Source organism: Pteronotus mesoamericanus, unplaced genomic scaffold, assembly GCF_021234165.1.
Source record: "Pteronotus mesoamericanus isolate MK-2021 breed Mesoamerican mustached bat unplaced genomic scaffold, CSHL_Meso_final scaffold_476, whole genome shotgun sequence".
Taxonomy (NCBI): Eukaryota; Metazoa; Chordata; class Mammalia; order Chiroptera; family Mormoopidae; genus Pteronotus; species Pteronotus mesoamericanus.
The window spans coordinates 1,442,877-1,456,543 of NW_026555318.1; the positions used below are offsets into that span (position 1 = coordinate 1,442,877).

A 13,667-nucleotide genomic window follows, 5' to 3' on the forward strand; every position below is an offset into this window, starting at 1 on the left:
TCCAATGCATTCGCTCCAGTCTCCTCCATCTGGTCTTTGATTCTTCCTCTGGGGCACTAGCTTAGAGTTAAATCCCTCCACTGACTACCTATGCGGGCTGCCATCCATAGACGATATTCGCCATGGTGACTTGGAATAGATCCTATGACACACCCACTACATCAGCCCATTACAGTAATTAGGGCAAGTCCCTCTCTCACATATGCAACCAGATGACCAAGTGACTGGGGTCTCAAAAAATGAGGGACACTAACAGACCATCGGTGGGGCCTTTATACATTTTCCTCTTGGGAATCTAGGTGAGGAAGCAAGGGAGGAGTCACTACCATAACACAGGCTGTTGCATTATGTCTGGCACTTAGGCATCAGGTTCAACCTGAAGATGATTTCGGGGTGGCCATTCCTCTCTTGGACTGGCCATCCTGAGGACAGAGCCAAGGACATCTCAGCTTCGTTGACAGTCTACCCATAACATGTGGAAAGAAAAAATAAAATATCCGAGTCTTTTCATCAAAACATTTGGGGGCTGTCACGTTGGGGGAGACTGACTATGCTGAATGATAGCATGGCGGTTGAAAAGCTTTTGACATCTGACACGGTCTTCGTGATGATCAGTGTTGGACGTTTTCAGAGCAACCGAACCGCAGCCTGTGCGTCTCGCACCGTCTCCTGTGAAAAGACGAAACCGGCTGCGTAGCCGTCTCCCTTTGCCTCGTAACCATGTCCACCAACGAGAAGGCTAATTCACCAGCTGCCCACCTTGACAGATTTAAGAACAAGGGGAAAGACAGTACGGAAATGAGACGCCTCCGAATAGAAGTTAATGTGAACCTGAGAAAAGCTAAGAAGGATGAACAGATGCTGAAAAGGAGAAATGTAAGCTCGTTTCCTGATGATGCTACTTCTCCACTGTAGGGAAACCGCAACAACCAGGGCATTATAATGGGTCTGTTGAGGACATTGTCAAAGGCATAAATAGCAACAGTTTGGAAAGCCAACTCCAAGCTACCCAGGCTGCAAGGAAACTGCTTTCTAGGGGAAAACAACCACCCATAGACAACATAATCCGGGCTGGTTTCATTCCAAAATTTGTGTCCTTCTTGGGCAGAACTGATTGGAGTCCCATTCAGTTTGAATCTGCCTGGGCCCTCACTGACATTGCTTCCGGAACATCGGAACAGACCAAGGCTGTAGTAGATGGAGGTGCTATCCCAGCATTCATTTCTGTTGGCATCTCCTCATGCTCACATCAGGGAACAAGCTGTATGGGCTCTAGGAAACACTGCAGGTGATGGTTCGGTTTTCCGAGACTTGGTCATCAAGGACGGTGCAGTTGATCCTCTGTTAGCTCTTCTCGCAGTTTCTGATATGTCATCTTTAGCATGCGGTTACTTACGTATCTTACCTGGACACTTTCAAGCCTTTGTCGCAACAAGAATCCTGCACCCCCATCAGATGCTGTTGAGCAGATTCTTCCTACTTTAGTTCGTCTCCTGCATCATGATGACCCAGAAGTATTAGTGGAGAGCTGCCGGGCCATCTCCTATCTTACTGGTGGCCCAAATCAACGGATTGACACGCTTGTGAAAACAGGAGTTGTGCCCCAACTGGTGAAGCTCCTGGGAGCTACTGAATTGCCAATTGTGACTCCTGCGCTGAGAGCCAGAGGAAATATCGTCACTGGGACCGATGAACAGACTCAGGTGGTAATAGATGCGGGAGCACTTGCAGTCTTTCCCAGCCTGGTAATGAACTCTAAGACTAATATTCAGGAGGAAGGTACGTGGACAATGCCAAACATCACAGCTGGCCGTCAGGACCAGATACAGCAAGTTGTGGATCATGGATTAGTCCCATTCCTCGTTGTTGTTCTGTCTAAGGCAGACTTGAAGATATAAAAGGAAGCTGTATGGGCTGTGACCAACTATACAAGCGGTGGAACAGTTGAGCAGATTGTATCCCTTGTTCACTGTGGCATAATAGAACCATTGGATAACCTCTTAACTGTGAAAGATACCAAAATTATCCTGGTTATTCTGGATGCCATTTCAGATATTTTCCAGTCTGCTGAGAAACTAGGTGAAACTGAGAAACTTAGGATAATGATCGAAGAACGTGGAGGTTTGGACAAAATTAAGCTCTACAAAACCATGAAAGTGAATCTGGATACAAAGCTTCATTGAACTTGATTGAGAAGTATTTCTCTGCAGAGGAAGAGGAAGATCAGAATGTTGTGCCAGAAACTACCTCTGATGGCTCTACGTTCCAAGTTCAGGATGGCACTCCTGGGACCTTGAACTTCTAGATGGTACAGCTGAGGCATAAAGTGTTGTCTGTTGTGTACTATTCTTGGTATAAGTTTGTGTTAACCATTTCTCTACTAAGAACTCTTTCTAAATGTGGTTTGATATTGTAGCACTTACAATGGAACTATACTTGAACAGTTCCAAACTGTACATAGTGTATGAAACGTCTCCTCTCAATGGGTTTCTTTTTCTAATTGTGAAATTTATTATCTTACAGTGTCCTGTAAATAAAGATTAACTTCCACCATTTAAAAAAAAAAAAGCTTTTGACACCCTTGTCGAAGACACCACATCCCACAGGACGGAATGTGACAGCCTCTCTGAGATCCACGTGAGACGTTATCAGTGCACAGGGCCCGTGAGCTTGGGGAGCTGTGAATACATTGGAAGGACCTGGGAGAATTGATCAGAACCACCCATACACGCGAACGCTGTCTCCCCTCTCAGCAGCTCTGCCCTGGCGCACCATCCCTCACGGGGGCCACGGCCCTCCGGGCGCAGGGAGAGGCAGACCCGGAGAACTGCTGCTCTGTAGCCCCCACCGCACATCCATAGGAGAGACTGAAGCAGTTCGTAATGAAAAGACACAGGACCTCACTCAATGTTCAGTTCAATGTAAGGCACACTTACTGCCACTCAGTATCGCCATTGAACTGTAAATGCCAGCACTGATACGTCAACAAAAGTCATTATTATTCAGCCTCAAAAAATTCTTTCATTTGTCAAACTGAAGTGGACCAGGAAGTCGTTATGCCACGGGAAATCCGTCACAGAAGCAGAAACGCTCCATGATCCCACTTATTGAGCACTTAAAACCCTGTCATACCGCGGTACTGGCCGGCTGCAGACTCGTCATACCACGTGCTCGACGCATGTAGAGGAGGTAAAATGTCTCTCCCTTGGTGCTTTCTCAGGACTCGTCACCCGTGTTAGGGCTTATGAATCACGACGCCGCCCCGTGAGAGAAAATGCTTCATCGTTAGGGCTCATCGGTGGGCGCTCCTTAGGAGGTTCACAGTGAGTAAGGACAAGCACCCAGGTACCACTCACAGTCAAATTCATCAAAGCAGAGGATAAAGTGGTGGGCGTTAGGATCTGGGGGAAGGAGGAAATGGGTAGCCGTTGGTCAACGGGTGTAAGGCTAAAGACACACAAGGTGAACAGATTTTAGACTTTGGCTCTGCAACACTGTGCCTATACTTTTTACCAATAACAACAGTATGATGCTACTAAAAATTTTGTTCAGAGAGTAGATCTCAACCTAAGTGTTCTGAACACACACTCAATCTTGGGGACACAAGACCCTGTAGTGATGATGAATAGGTTTCTACCTTAATTGTGGAAAGAGTACTACGGTGCATGCATGAGTCCAAACTCATCAAATTGTACGCAATAGACATGTGCAATCTTTTGTATATGAAGCGTACCCCAATACAGCTGAGGGGAAAGAAGGAGCATCAGAATTTCAGGGCTCGTTTTTCCTCCGCAGGACAAGTTATTTGTTTCGCACGGGAAAATCTAGAAAATTGGACACCATACACATGGGGAAAACATTTTGGGGGCTGTCACGTTGGGGGAGACTGACTACGCTGAATGATAGCATCATGGATCAAGAGCTTTACACGTCCTTGTCCAAGACACTAAATCCCACAGGATGGAACGTCAGAGCCTCTCTGAGATCTACCTGAGAAGTTATCAGTGCGCAGGGCACATGAGCTTGGGGAGCTGTGAATACATTGGAAGGACCTGGGAGAATTGATCAGAACCACCCACACCCCCGAACGCTGTCTCCCCTCTCAGCAGCCCTGCCCTGGCGCACCATCCCTCACGGGGGCCACGGCCCTCCGGGCGCAGGGAGAGGCAGACCCGGAGAACTGCTGCTCTGTAGCCCCCACCGCACATCCATAGGAGAGACTGAAGCAGTTCGTAATGAAAAGGCACAGGACCTCACACAATGTTAAGTTCAGTATAAGTCGCACTTACGGCCACTCAGTATCGCCATTCAACTGTAAATGCCAGCAGTGATACATTAAGAAAAGAGCATAATATTCAGCCTTAAATAAATTTTTCCATTTGTGGCATCTTTAATGGATCTGGAAGATGTTATGCCACGTGAAATCAGTCACAGATGCACAAGTGCTGTAAGATTTCACTTGTGTGAGATATTTAAAATACCTCAGTACTGGCCGGCTTCAGAACTTGGCAAACCATGTTCTCGATGTATTTTGAGGAAAAAAAACTTTCTCTTACTCGTTGCTTGCTCGCTAATCCTGGCACATGCTAGGAGTTTTATGAATCACCATGCGGCCCCACAAGAGAAAATGCTTCATCGTTAGGGCTCATCGGTTTCGGCGCTCCTCACGGGATCCAGGATGAATTAACGACAAGCACCAAGGCACCATTTCAAGTCAAATTCATTGGAGCAGAAAATAAAGTGGTGGGTTTGGAAACTGGGGGAAGGAGGAAATGGGTAGTTGTTCAATGGGTATAAAGTTAAAGACACACAAGGTGAATAGATTTTAGACATCTCTCTACAGCACTGTGTCTATAATTTTAACAATAACTGTGTGATGCACCTTAAAAACTTGTTGAGAGAGTAGATCTTGCGCTAAGTGTTCTTAGCAAATGCACAAAACTAGGGGACACAAGAGCCTTTTAGTGGTGATGAATAGGTTTATACCTGAATTATGGAAATAGTACTATGGCGCATGCATGGGTCCAAACTCATCAAACTGTATACATTAGATGTATGAAATCTTTTGTATATTAAGCGCACCTCAATAAAGCTGTGTGAAAAGAAGGAGCAGTAGAATTTCATGACTTACTTTTCCTCCTCAGGACAAGTTATTTGTTTCCCACCAGAAAGTCTAGAAAATTGGTCACCATTGGTCACCAAAGGAAAAGTCCTATGAGCCTTTCCTCATGTTAGTGATGCTGTGTTTCGCATTCAACCCTCTCTGCCCACCTGACTCACGATGCAAGAGCCATCTAATTGAAATTGACCTTATTAGAATCTTTATCACCCAAGGGAAGACACGTTGTACCGTGCAATGTGAGACAAAGACATACAATGTTGAAAGGAAGGGAACAGGTGACCATTTCCTTTGAGGAAGCTGAAGGAAGAGAGGCACGGAAGAGGTGATTCAGGAAGAGCTCAAGTGATAAATCCTAACCCATCAGAAAAAGTAAACAATTTTCCATTGTTCTTGAAAAGTTTAATCAGGAAAAGAAACTTGATAATCACCTTTTAATTAGGATAAACAATGACTAGGAAAGGGCACTGAGTCTGATGACAGCAGCCCCTTAGCAGGGTATAAAAGGGGAGCTGGGGCGGGCAGACTTCCACACCTTCCAAACGTTCCAAACCCACCTTCCTGCAAACTCACCCAGAACCTCCACCCTCGGACACCATGGTCAACTCCTGCAGTGGATCCGTCTGCTCAGACCAGGGCTGCGGCCAGGAGACCTGCTGCCGCCCCACCTGCTGCCAGACCACCTTTTGCAGGACCACCTGCTGCCGCCCCAGCTGCTGTGTGTCCAGTTGTTGTCGCCCCTCTTGCTGTGGTTCCAGCTGCTGCAGGCCCACCTGCTGCATCTCTAGCTGCTGCCGCCCCACCTGCTGCCAGACCCCCTGCTGCCGACCCACTTGCTGCATTTCCAGCTGCTGCCGCCCCTCCTGCTGTGGTTCCAGCTGCTGTGGCTCCAGCTGCTGCAGGCCCACCTGCTGCATCTCTAGCTGCTGCCGCCCCACCTGCTGCCAGACCCCCTGCTGCCGCCCCACTTGCTGCATTTCCAGCTGCTGCCGCCCCTCCTGCTGTGGTTCCAGCTGCTGTGGCTCCAGCTGCTGCAGGCCCACCTGCTGCATCTCTAGCTGCTGCCGCCCCACCTGCTGCCAGACCCCCTGCTGCCGCCCAGTCTATTCTAGTGGCTCCTGCTGCTGATCTGGTGACCTGCACCCACCTGGTTGTCATCCTCCAATCTTCTTAATGCCATCCAACTGAAATGAGTCATGACAAGCCAATTGTAAAACCTCACTGCCAACTGATTTTTAAACTCATTCTAGCTTCTAAATATAATGTCTCCCTCCTACCATGTTACTATTTCTCTACTAAATGAAAAGACAGTTTGACTTTTCTGTGAAATTCTTCATCCAATGTAATCTGAATCGACACGTTTCTTCTCTGCCTGATTGTCTCATATGCATCCAACCCTCAATCTTAAATAAATCTTAATTTTCCAGGCATACAAATACAAGAGCCTCGTGTCTGATTGTCTTTCCTCCTTGAATCCTCATCCTTACCTGTCAATTGTTCTGTTGTTCTCTGCAGAGAGCAGAGTATAGCAGGTGATGTCAGGATTTCTAACTATTCCCACATCATCCTAATTTTATTATAGAAAGAGTGTTTCTCCCAGCAGGCACCTGTAAGTCGCTGCCTGAGGACTTCCTCTGGATTAAGACACCAACTCTTAGCTGGCCAGAAGTTGGAGTCAATACGTCTAGGAGCATTGTTCAACCAAGGGGTTAGAATTGTTGCCCAATGCCATAGCTTCTTTTTCTTCCCATGGAGTCATGTTTTCCAGTCTCCAGAGGTCCTTGGTGAGATTGAACCCCAGCTGTCTATAGGAGTAATATGCTCATTAAATCACTTACATTGAGGATCAAGAATCCAGATACAGCTCAGCTGGCCTCTCTGTTTCATCCTCTTTTCACAACGCTGAAATCAAGGTGTTAGCTGGCACCGGCGTCTCATCTACAGTCTTGACTGAGGAAGAATCCAATCCCAGCTTCGCTCATGTGATTGTTGACAGGGTTCAATTCCTTCAGGGCCATGAGAGTCAGGGCCTCAGTCCCTTGCTGCTGTCAAAGGGAGACTATTCTCGGTGCTTTGCCACAAGCGCATGCAACTCTCCCACACAGCTGCTCACTTCATCAAAGCCAGTGAGGGAGAGAGAAAGTTGCCTAGCGAGAAGCCAGTCACAGTGTTTCGTAACTTAATCACGTGATGTTTACTAGAAGCAAATTACTCACAGGGAGGGAAATACGTAAGATCATAAACACCAAGAGGTAGAAATCAGTGGGCCACCTTAGAGGCTACAACTTGTACATAATATTGAGTGAAAAAATAAAAACACATAATACATATATTAAGATTCCACTTATATAGAATTCAAAAATATGTAGAACTAAATGATATTGTTTACAATGCATACCTAGGTAATAAAACTGTTAAACAAATCAATGAAAAGTTTACTTTAAAAATCAGTAGAGTGGTTGCCTGGAGGGCAAGAGAAGAGAGATGTGGTCCAGGGGAGACACCTCTAGGGCCCTCTTGGTGACAGCAACGTTCTGTTTCTTGATTTGGGTGTTGGGATATATATATATTTGCTTCATAACTATTTATGTTATATTATGCAGGTATATTTTATACACTTTTCAGTATACAGTAGTCCCCACTCAAGTCGGAGGTTTTGCTTTATAGCGTTTTCATTAGCCACAGTCAACCATGGTCTAAAAATAGTAAATGGAAAATTCCAGAAATAAACAACTCATAAGTTGTAACTGCTTGCCATTCTGAGTAGCATGATGAAACCTCGCTCTATCCTGCTCCATCCCACCTGGGCTGTGAATCATCCCTTTGTCCCGCATGTCCACAGCGTATCCACTACCCACCCGTCAGTCACTTAGTAGCTGCCTCGGTTATCAGATCAACTGTCTTGGTAGCGCAGTGCCTGTGTTCACGTCACCTGTATTTACTTAATAATGCTCCCAAAGCTCAAGGGTAATGATGCTGGCAATTCAGATATGCCAAAGAGAAGCTGTAAAGTGTTTCAAGTGAAAGTTCTTGATAAAAAAGAAAAAAAATTATACGCTGAAGTTGCTAAGGTCTACAGTAAGAATGATCTTCTATCTGTGAATTGTGATGAAGAAAAAAGTAAATATGTGTTAGTCTGCTGAGAGACCACATCCACATAATTTTTATTATAGTATAGTCTTATAATTGTTCTAGTTTATCATTAGTTATGTTTATTTATCTCTTACTGTGCCTAATTTATAAATTAAACTTTATCAAATGTAAGTATGTTTAGGGAAAAAGGTAGTACACATAGCGTTCCTTACTACCCACAGTTTCAGGGATACTCTGGGGGGTCTTGGAACATACCCCTCACTAATATGGGGGGTCTACTGTATGATTTTTATAATAAGAGATTTTTAAAAATTAGGGTGAACTGAAATGCTTACTCTATTTAATATTTTAAAAGAAAGATTAAATTCAGCAGTATATGGGCACTTATATCATTTGAATATTGTTCTAATTACACATACACTAGTTAATATCGAATTATCACTAGGTCACTATAATTAACTTAGTGGATCACTGATGTCATATAGGTTAAACCTGATAACAAGAGCCATTTTTTCATACCATTCTTTAAAGCACATGTTCACATGATGTGTCTGGTTTCCCTGGGAGACACAAGCAGGCTCCTCAGCAGTGGCCGCAAACGCCAGTTGGGCCCACGGCATTCATATAGCCGTGATGTTCACCTAACTGAGGCCCTTTCATATAGAATCCTAAAAAGACGACAAAGAAACTGGTTTAAAAAGGAAAAACCAAAACGCCAATACAAAAGAACCTATGCACCCCAATGTTCATAGCAGCACAATTTACAATAGCCAAGTGTTGGAAGCAACCTAAATGCCCATTAGTAGATGACTGGATCAAAAAATTATGGTACGTATACACAATGGAATACTACGCAGCAGAAAGAAAAAAGAAGTACTAAACTTTGCGACAGCATGGATGGAACTGGAGAGCATCATGCTAAGCGAAATAAGCCAGGGGGCGAAAGACAAATACCATATGATCTCACCTATAAGCGGAACCTAACCAACAATGCAAAGAAGCAAGGAAAATATGACCAGCAACACTGAAAGGAAAAGAAATCAACAGAGACAAGAGGGAAGGGGGGGGGGGCAGGGAAAGGGAAGGGAAGGGGAAAGTCAAGGAACATATAGCAAGGACTTATGGACAAAACCAAAGGGGAAGAGCTGAGGGAGGGAAGGTGGGAGGGGGCAAGGGAAAGAGGTGGGGGGAAGGCAGAGACAAATGTATTTAAAAAGTAAATAAATTAATTAAAAAATAAAAAAAAAAGAAAGGTTTATGTCAGGTGTTTCAAAGTAGTTACATTTGAATTTGTGAACAAAAAATTTTGCAAAGAGATTATTTATGATGTAGAGGTAAAACAATAAACCATGTCTTCTAAAAAAAAAAAAAAAAGGAAAAACAGTATCCAAATGAATAATATTATGCTCTATCTACTCTATGTAGTAAAAGAGGTACCGTTTAGCTAGACAATACGTATGTCCTGTATGGCGGGGGGGCCCATGCGTTAATTATCAATTCTACTTCACCAGACTACAGGTAAAAATTTTAGCAAGGAGTACACAGAGTGATGTTTCTCCTAATTTTGATTTTGGTTTTTAAAAACCATCCAGTGTGCCATCTGTTATAATTTTCCATTGTGGTTCATGCCCCATTATTCCCTTTTTTTAGAGATGGGAATGATCTCTAGAGAATGATCTAAAAGAGAAAAGAGAATTATCCGTGTTTCAGTCTGAAATTGCTCAAAGTTCAGTGTTTCAAATTTATGGTCATTTTCTCTACAACTTTAGGTGTTACTCATTATATTTTAATACTTTAGTTACTTCTGTTCCTAACTTAATATTATACAAATACATGTAATACAGGCAGTTGAAAGAAGTGAGTCTCAAATGTGGCTGCTCACTTAGATTACCTAGGAGTTTAAAAAATCCTGACTCCCAGGCCATATACCAGACCAATTAAGTCGGGGTATTTTGGGGCAAGTGCCGGGCATCAATATTTTTTATCACTTCCCCTGTGATTCCAACACACAGCCAACTTTGTGAACCTCTGGTCGAGGGGCTATGTCATTCTCTACATGCTTCTCTGTCATGAGAATATACTTCTGCCGTCGCAGCTGTTGTAGAAATATGTTCTCAGTCTCCCCGAATTTATATAGAAAACTTTCCCCTTGTCACCAAAAACCTTTTTCTATTATGTTGGGTTTTTTTTTTTTTTCTCAGCATCCCGTAGACAGCAAATCAAGTGAAAAAATCTCTCCCCTTGGGACACCATGTTGCTTCACAAGGTAATTGTTTACATGTCTCATATTCTCTAGTTCTGCAAATGAAAACTTATTAGATAAAAGCATGCAAGTCAAGTTTTTGCTGAACAAGTTGTTGTAATAGAAATATTGCAAGGGGCTTGGTTGTAAATGGCTCTAATTAAGACATTTAAGGATGTCATCGGAGGGTGACCAACTTGCCTCTGTTTGCCTGGGACTTTCTTGATTTTCACTCTGAGAGTCCTGAGTCCTGAGAACCACTTCAGTCCTGAGCACACAGGGACAGTTAGTCACCCTACAATAAAATTGATTGGTGGTAGTTAAATTTAATCCCTGGTACTTTATTAGAATGTTCTGAATGTGCTCATGATTCATGCATCACCACTAATGATTCTCACAAACATATGCCAGGTTGAAGGTGCCAGACAGAAAAGAAATTATACTACGTCTTTTGTTTGAAATTCTAGACCAAAATTCATCTATGATGAAAAATATTAAAAGAGAGAGAGAGGAGGGGGAGGGAAGAGTAAGGGGGAGAGAGAGTGCGAGATAGAGAGAGATCTTCCCAATAAACTCTCAATTCCCTGGGAGGAAACCCTAAATCACATCTGCAACCCCAGTGACTAGGAAGCTGTGTCTCTCAGATTATCCTCTTAACAAATATGCCTTATGAAGGAGGCAGGAACATACACTGGCACTCCTTCAGAGTCTGAATGAACAGAATAAAATAGTCAGTCTCCAAGTGTGGTCCTTGGACACTTAGCATCGTCATCATCCGGGTACTTGTTAGAGGAGCAGAACCTCCAGCTTCACCCTGTAGTCAGAAACCCTGAAAGGAAAAGAAATCAACAGAGACAAGAGGGAAGGAGGGAGGAGGGCGGGGAAAAGGAAGGGAAGGGGAAAGTCAAGGAACATATAGCAAGGACTCATGGACAAAACCAAAGGGGAAGAGCTGAGGGAGGGAAGGAAGGAGGGGGCAAGGGAAAGTGGTGGGGGGTAGGCAGAGACAAATGTATTTGAAAAAATAAATTAAAATTAAATTTAAAAAAAAAACCCTGGCAGCAGTCCCACTATTTTTAGCAAGCCCTTTGGGTGATTCTGATGCACACTCAAGTTGGACTATCACTAAATAAACAGAAATAGTAATTAAATAAGGTTAAATTGACCAAAATCCATTCACACTTCAAATTAATCCAAAAAACCTTGTGCTATAGATTTCCCAGCTCTGGAGATAAGTTCTGAGGAGAGGCACATTCTGATTATTCAACTTTTTAATTCTTTGCTCCATTAAAATATTTTTAATTAAGAGTGAGATAAAGAATAAAAAATGAGGCTATGTCTTCCAAAATCTGAGACCAGATGGAGAAACATGATGACAAATTATGACAGCAAAGTAATAACTTAATAAACTATGGGGTGGTATAGTAACAGGAACCATATAGGTAAACTGTCTGCCAGGGTTAGGATACAGAACACGATCCCAAGCCGGAAACAGCTAAGGAAGCCCGTTCAGGTGGTGTGGAAGTCACCAACATCACACACACGTGGAGAGGTCCCCTTCCTCACTGCTCCAAAATGACCCTCGTGAGTCATTTTTCTCTAATCCCACGCAAGATCCCGCACTATGCAGGTGGGATTTCTTCCACATTAGTCACTGGAAGACATGAACAACCAGAAATGTGTCTGCCTGAATTCCATCTCATAGGGGATACAGACAGGGAGAGTAAAAAATGCAGTTCCAAGTGCTAGCGGGAGGAAGAGGGGGAGAGTGTGGTCCAGAAGACGCTGGCAGGTATGAGTCAGAGGAAAGCAGAGCAGACAGGATTTATCATATCCGGAAAAGGAAACATCGTTTCCAACAAGTTTAAACCCTCAAATCGATAAACATGATTATCTGATCATTATTTAAATATTAGGTAAATGAAAACAAGGAAATGTGCTGACAACTCGCCCTGTCCCGCAGTATTTAAGGGGCCTTAGGACAAGGAGAGTCCCAAACTCAAGAACCTCTCTCTCCTGGAAACCCACCCAGAACCTCCACCCCCCGACACCATGGTCAGCTCCTGTTGTGGCTCCCTCTGCTCTGGCCAGGGCTGCGGCCTGGAGACCTGCTGCTGCCCCAGCTGCTGTCAGACCACCTGCTGCAGGACCACCTGCTGCCGCCCCAGCTGCTGTGGCTCCAGCTGCTGTGGTTTCGGCTGCTGCCGCCCCTCCTGCTGCATCTCTAGCTGCTGCCGCCCCAGCTGCTGTGGCTCCAGCGGCTGTGGTTTCGGCTGCTGCCGCCCCTCCTGCTGCATCTCTAGCTGCTGCCGCCCCAGCTGCTGTGGCCCAGTTCTGCTGCCGCCCCTCCTGCTGCATCTCTACTGCTGCCGCCCCTTGTTGTGGCTCCAGCGGCTGTGGCTTCGGCTACTGCCCGCCCTGCTGCTGTCCTTCCTGCTGCCTCCGCCCAGCCTGTGGCCAGGTCTCCTGCCTCACCAACTGCTATCGCCCCACCTGCGTCATCTCCACCTGCCCCCGCCCCATGTGCTGTGCCATCCCTTGCTGCTGAATCCTTGCTATAATCTTTGTCACAATATGGCTGTCCTCACAAGTCATATAAAATGTGTTGGAGCCAGCCAGTGACTGGGGAATGAACTATTAGCTGCCAACTCTTCTGATTTGGCATTCAGAGTTGGTGTTCAGTGTTAGGAAATAGCAAATGAAAACACACTTGTCAAATGATTTTAACCCAGGCCCAGATGCATCTATTTTTAGACCAACAATCTCATACTGAATGTGACAACCACATATAACGTTATTTCTGTATCTTCTTAATAAACAGCTATTTTCCCAGATATTGAAATCTCCTGATTTGTTAAAGATTTGGCGTGTGTGTGTGTGTGTGTACGTGTGCATGGGCGTGTATTTACCTATCATTTCTCACCAAGAAATGTTGCAGCAAATGCAGGAGGGCAAGTTCAAGAGCTGTTACTTATGTTGGAATCAAGGTTCCACTGGGCATTCGTTGCATGACATGGGCTAAGTTATTTAATGTTTTCAAATCTCCTTTTTTTCTCTTTGAAATGGGGATAATGCATTATGTTCTTCAAAGGTTCAAAAAACATAATCCACGTAATACACTTAGTACAGGGTTGGGAGCGTAATATAAGTCCTCAATAAATATCATTTTTAATGTTACTGTTATTGAAACACTGCCCTGGTCTAGAATGTTAC

At 44.4% G+C, this 13,667-nt stretch overlaps 1 protein-coding gene and 1 pseudogene across 5 annotated transcripts; both read left to right on the forward strand.

Annotated features, from left to right (window-relative positions):
• Nucleotides 1-720: 720 nt before the first annotated feature.
• LOC129086878 (importin subunit alpha-1-like) lies at nucleotides 721-2,305 on the forward strand (annotated as a pseudogene).
• A 3,400-nt stretch (nucleotides 2,306-5,705) lies between these two features.
• Nucleotides 5,706-13,002, forward strand: LOC129086879 (keratin-associated protein 4-12-like). Of its 5 annotated transcripts, XM_054593610.1 has the most exons (3): nucleotides 5,706-6,177; nucleotides 12,608-12,736; nucleotides 12,870-13,002. In XM_054593610.1, the coding sequence occupies exons 1-3, from the start codon at nucleotides 5,717-5,719 to the stop codon at nucleotides 13,000-13,002; spliced, it is 723 nt and encodes a 240-aa protein (XP_054449585.1). In that variant the 5' UTR covers nucleotides 5,706-5,716. The 5 variants fall into 5 exon arrangements, with proteins under 5 accessions (XP_054449585.1, XP_054449588.1, XP_054449586.1 ...); XM_054593613.1 differs by lacking the exon at nucleotides 12,608-12,736 and having other exon boundaries at nucleotides 5,706-6,221; nucleotides 12,887-13,002; XM_054593611.1 differs by lacking the exon at nucleotides 12,608-12,736 and having other exon boundaries at nucleotides 5,706-6,216.
• The last annotated feature ends 665 nt before the right edge of the window (nucleotides 13,003-13,667 follow it).

Coding starts and splice junctions, on each gene's coding strand:
- LOC129086879 (XM_054593610.1), top strand. CDS start 5,717: ATGGTCAACTCCTGCAGTGGATCCGTCTGCTCAGACCAGGGCTGCGGC. Junction 6,178..12,607: donor CCCACCTGCTGCATCTCTAG/CTGCTGCCGCCC, acceptor CTGCAGGACCAC/CTGCTGCCGCCCCAGCTGCT. Junction 12,737..12,869: donor TGTGGTTTCGGCTGCTGCCG/CCCCTCCTGCTG, acceptor CGGCTACTGCCC/GCCCTGCTGCTGTCCTTCCT.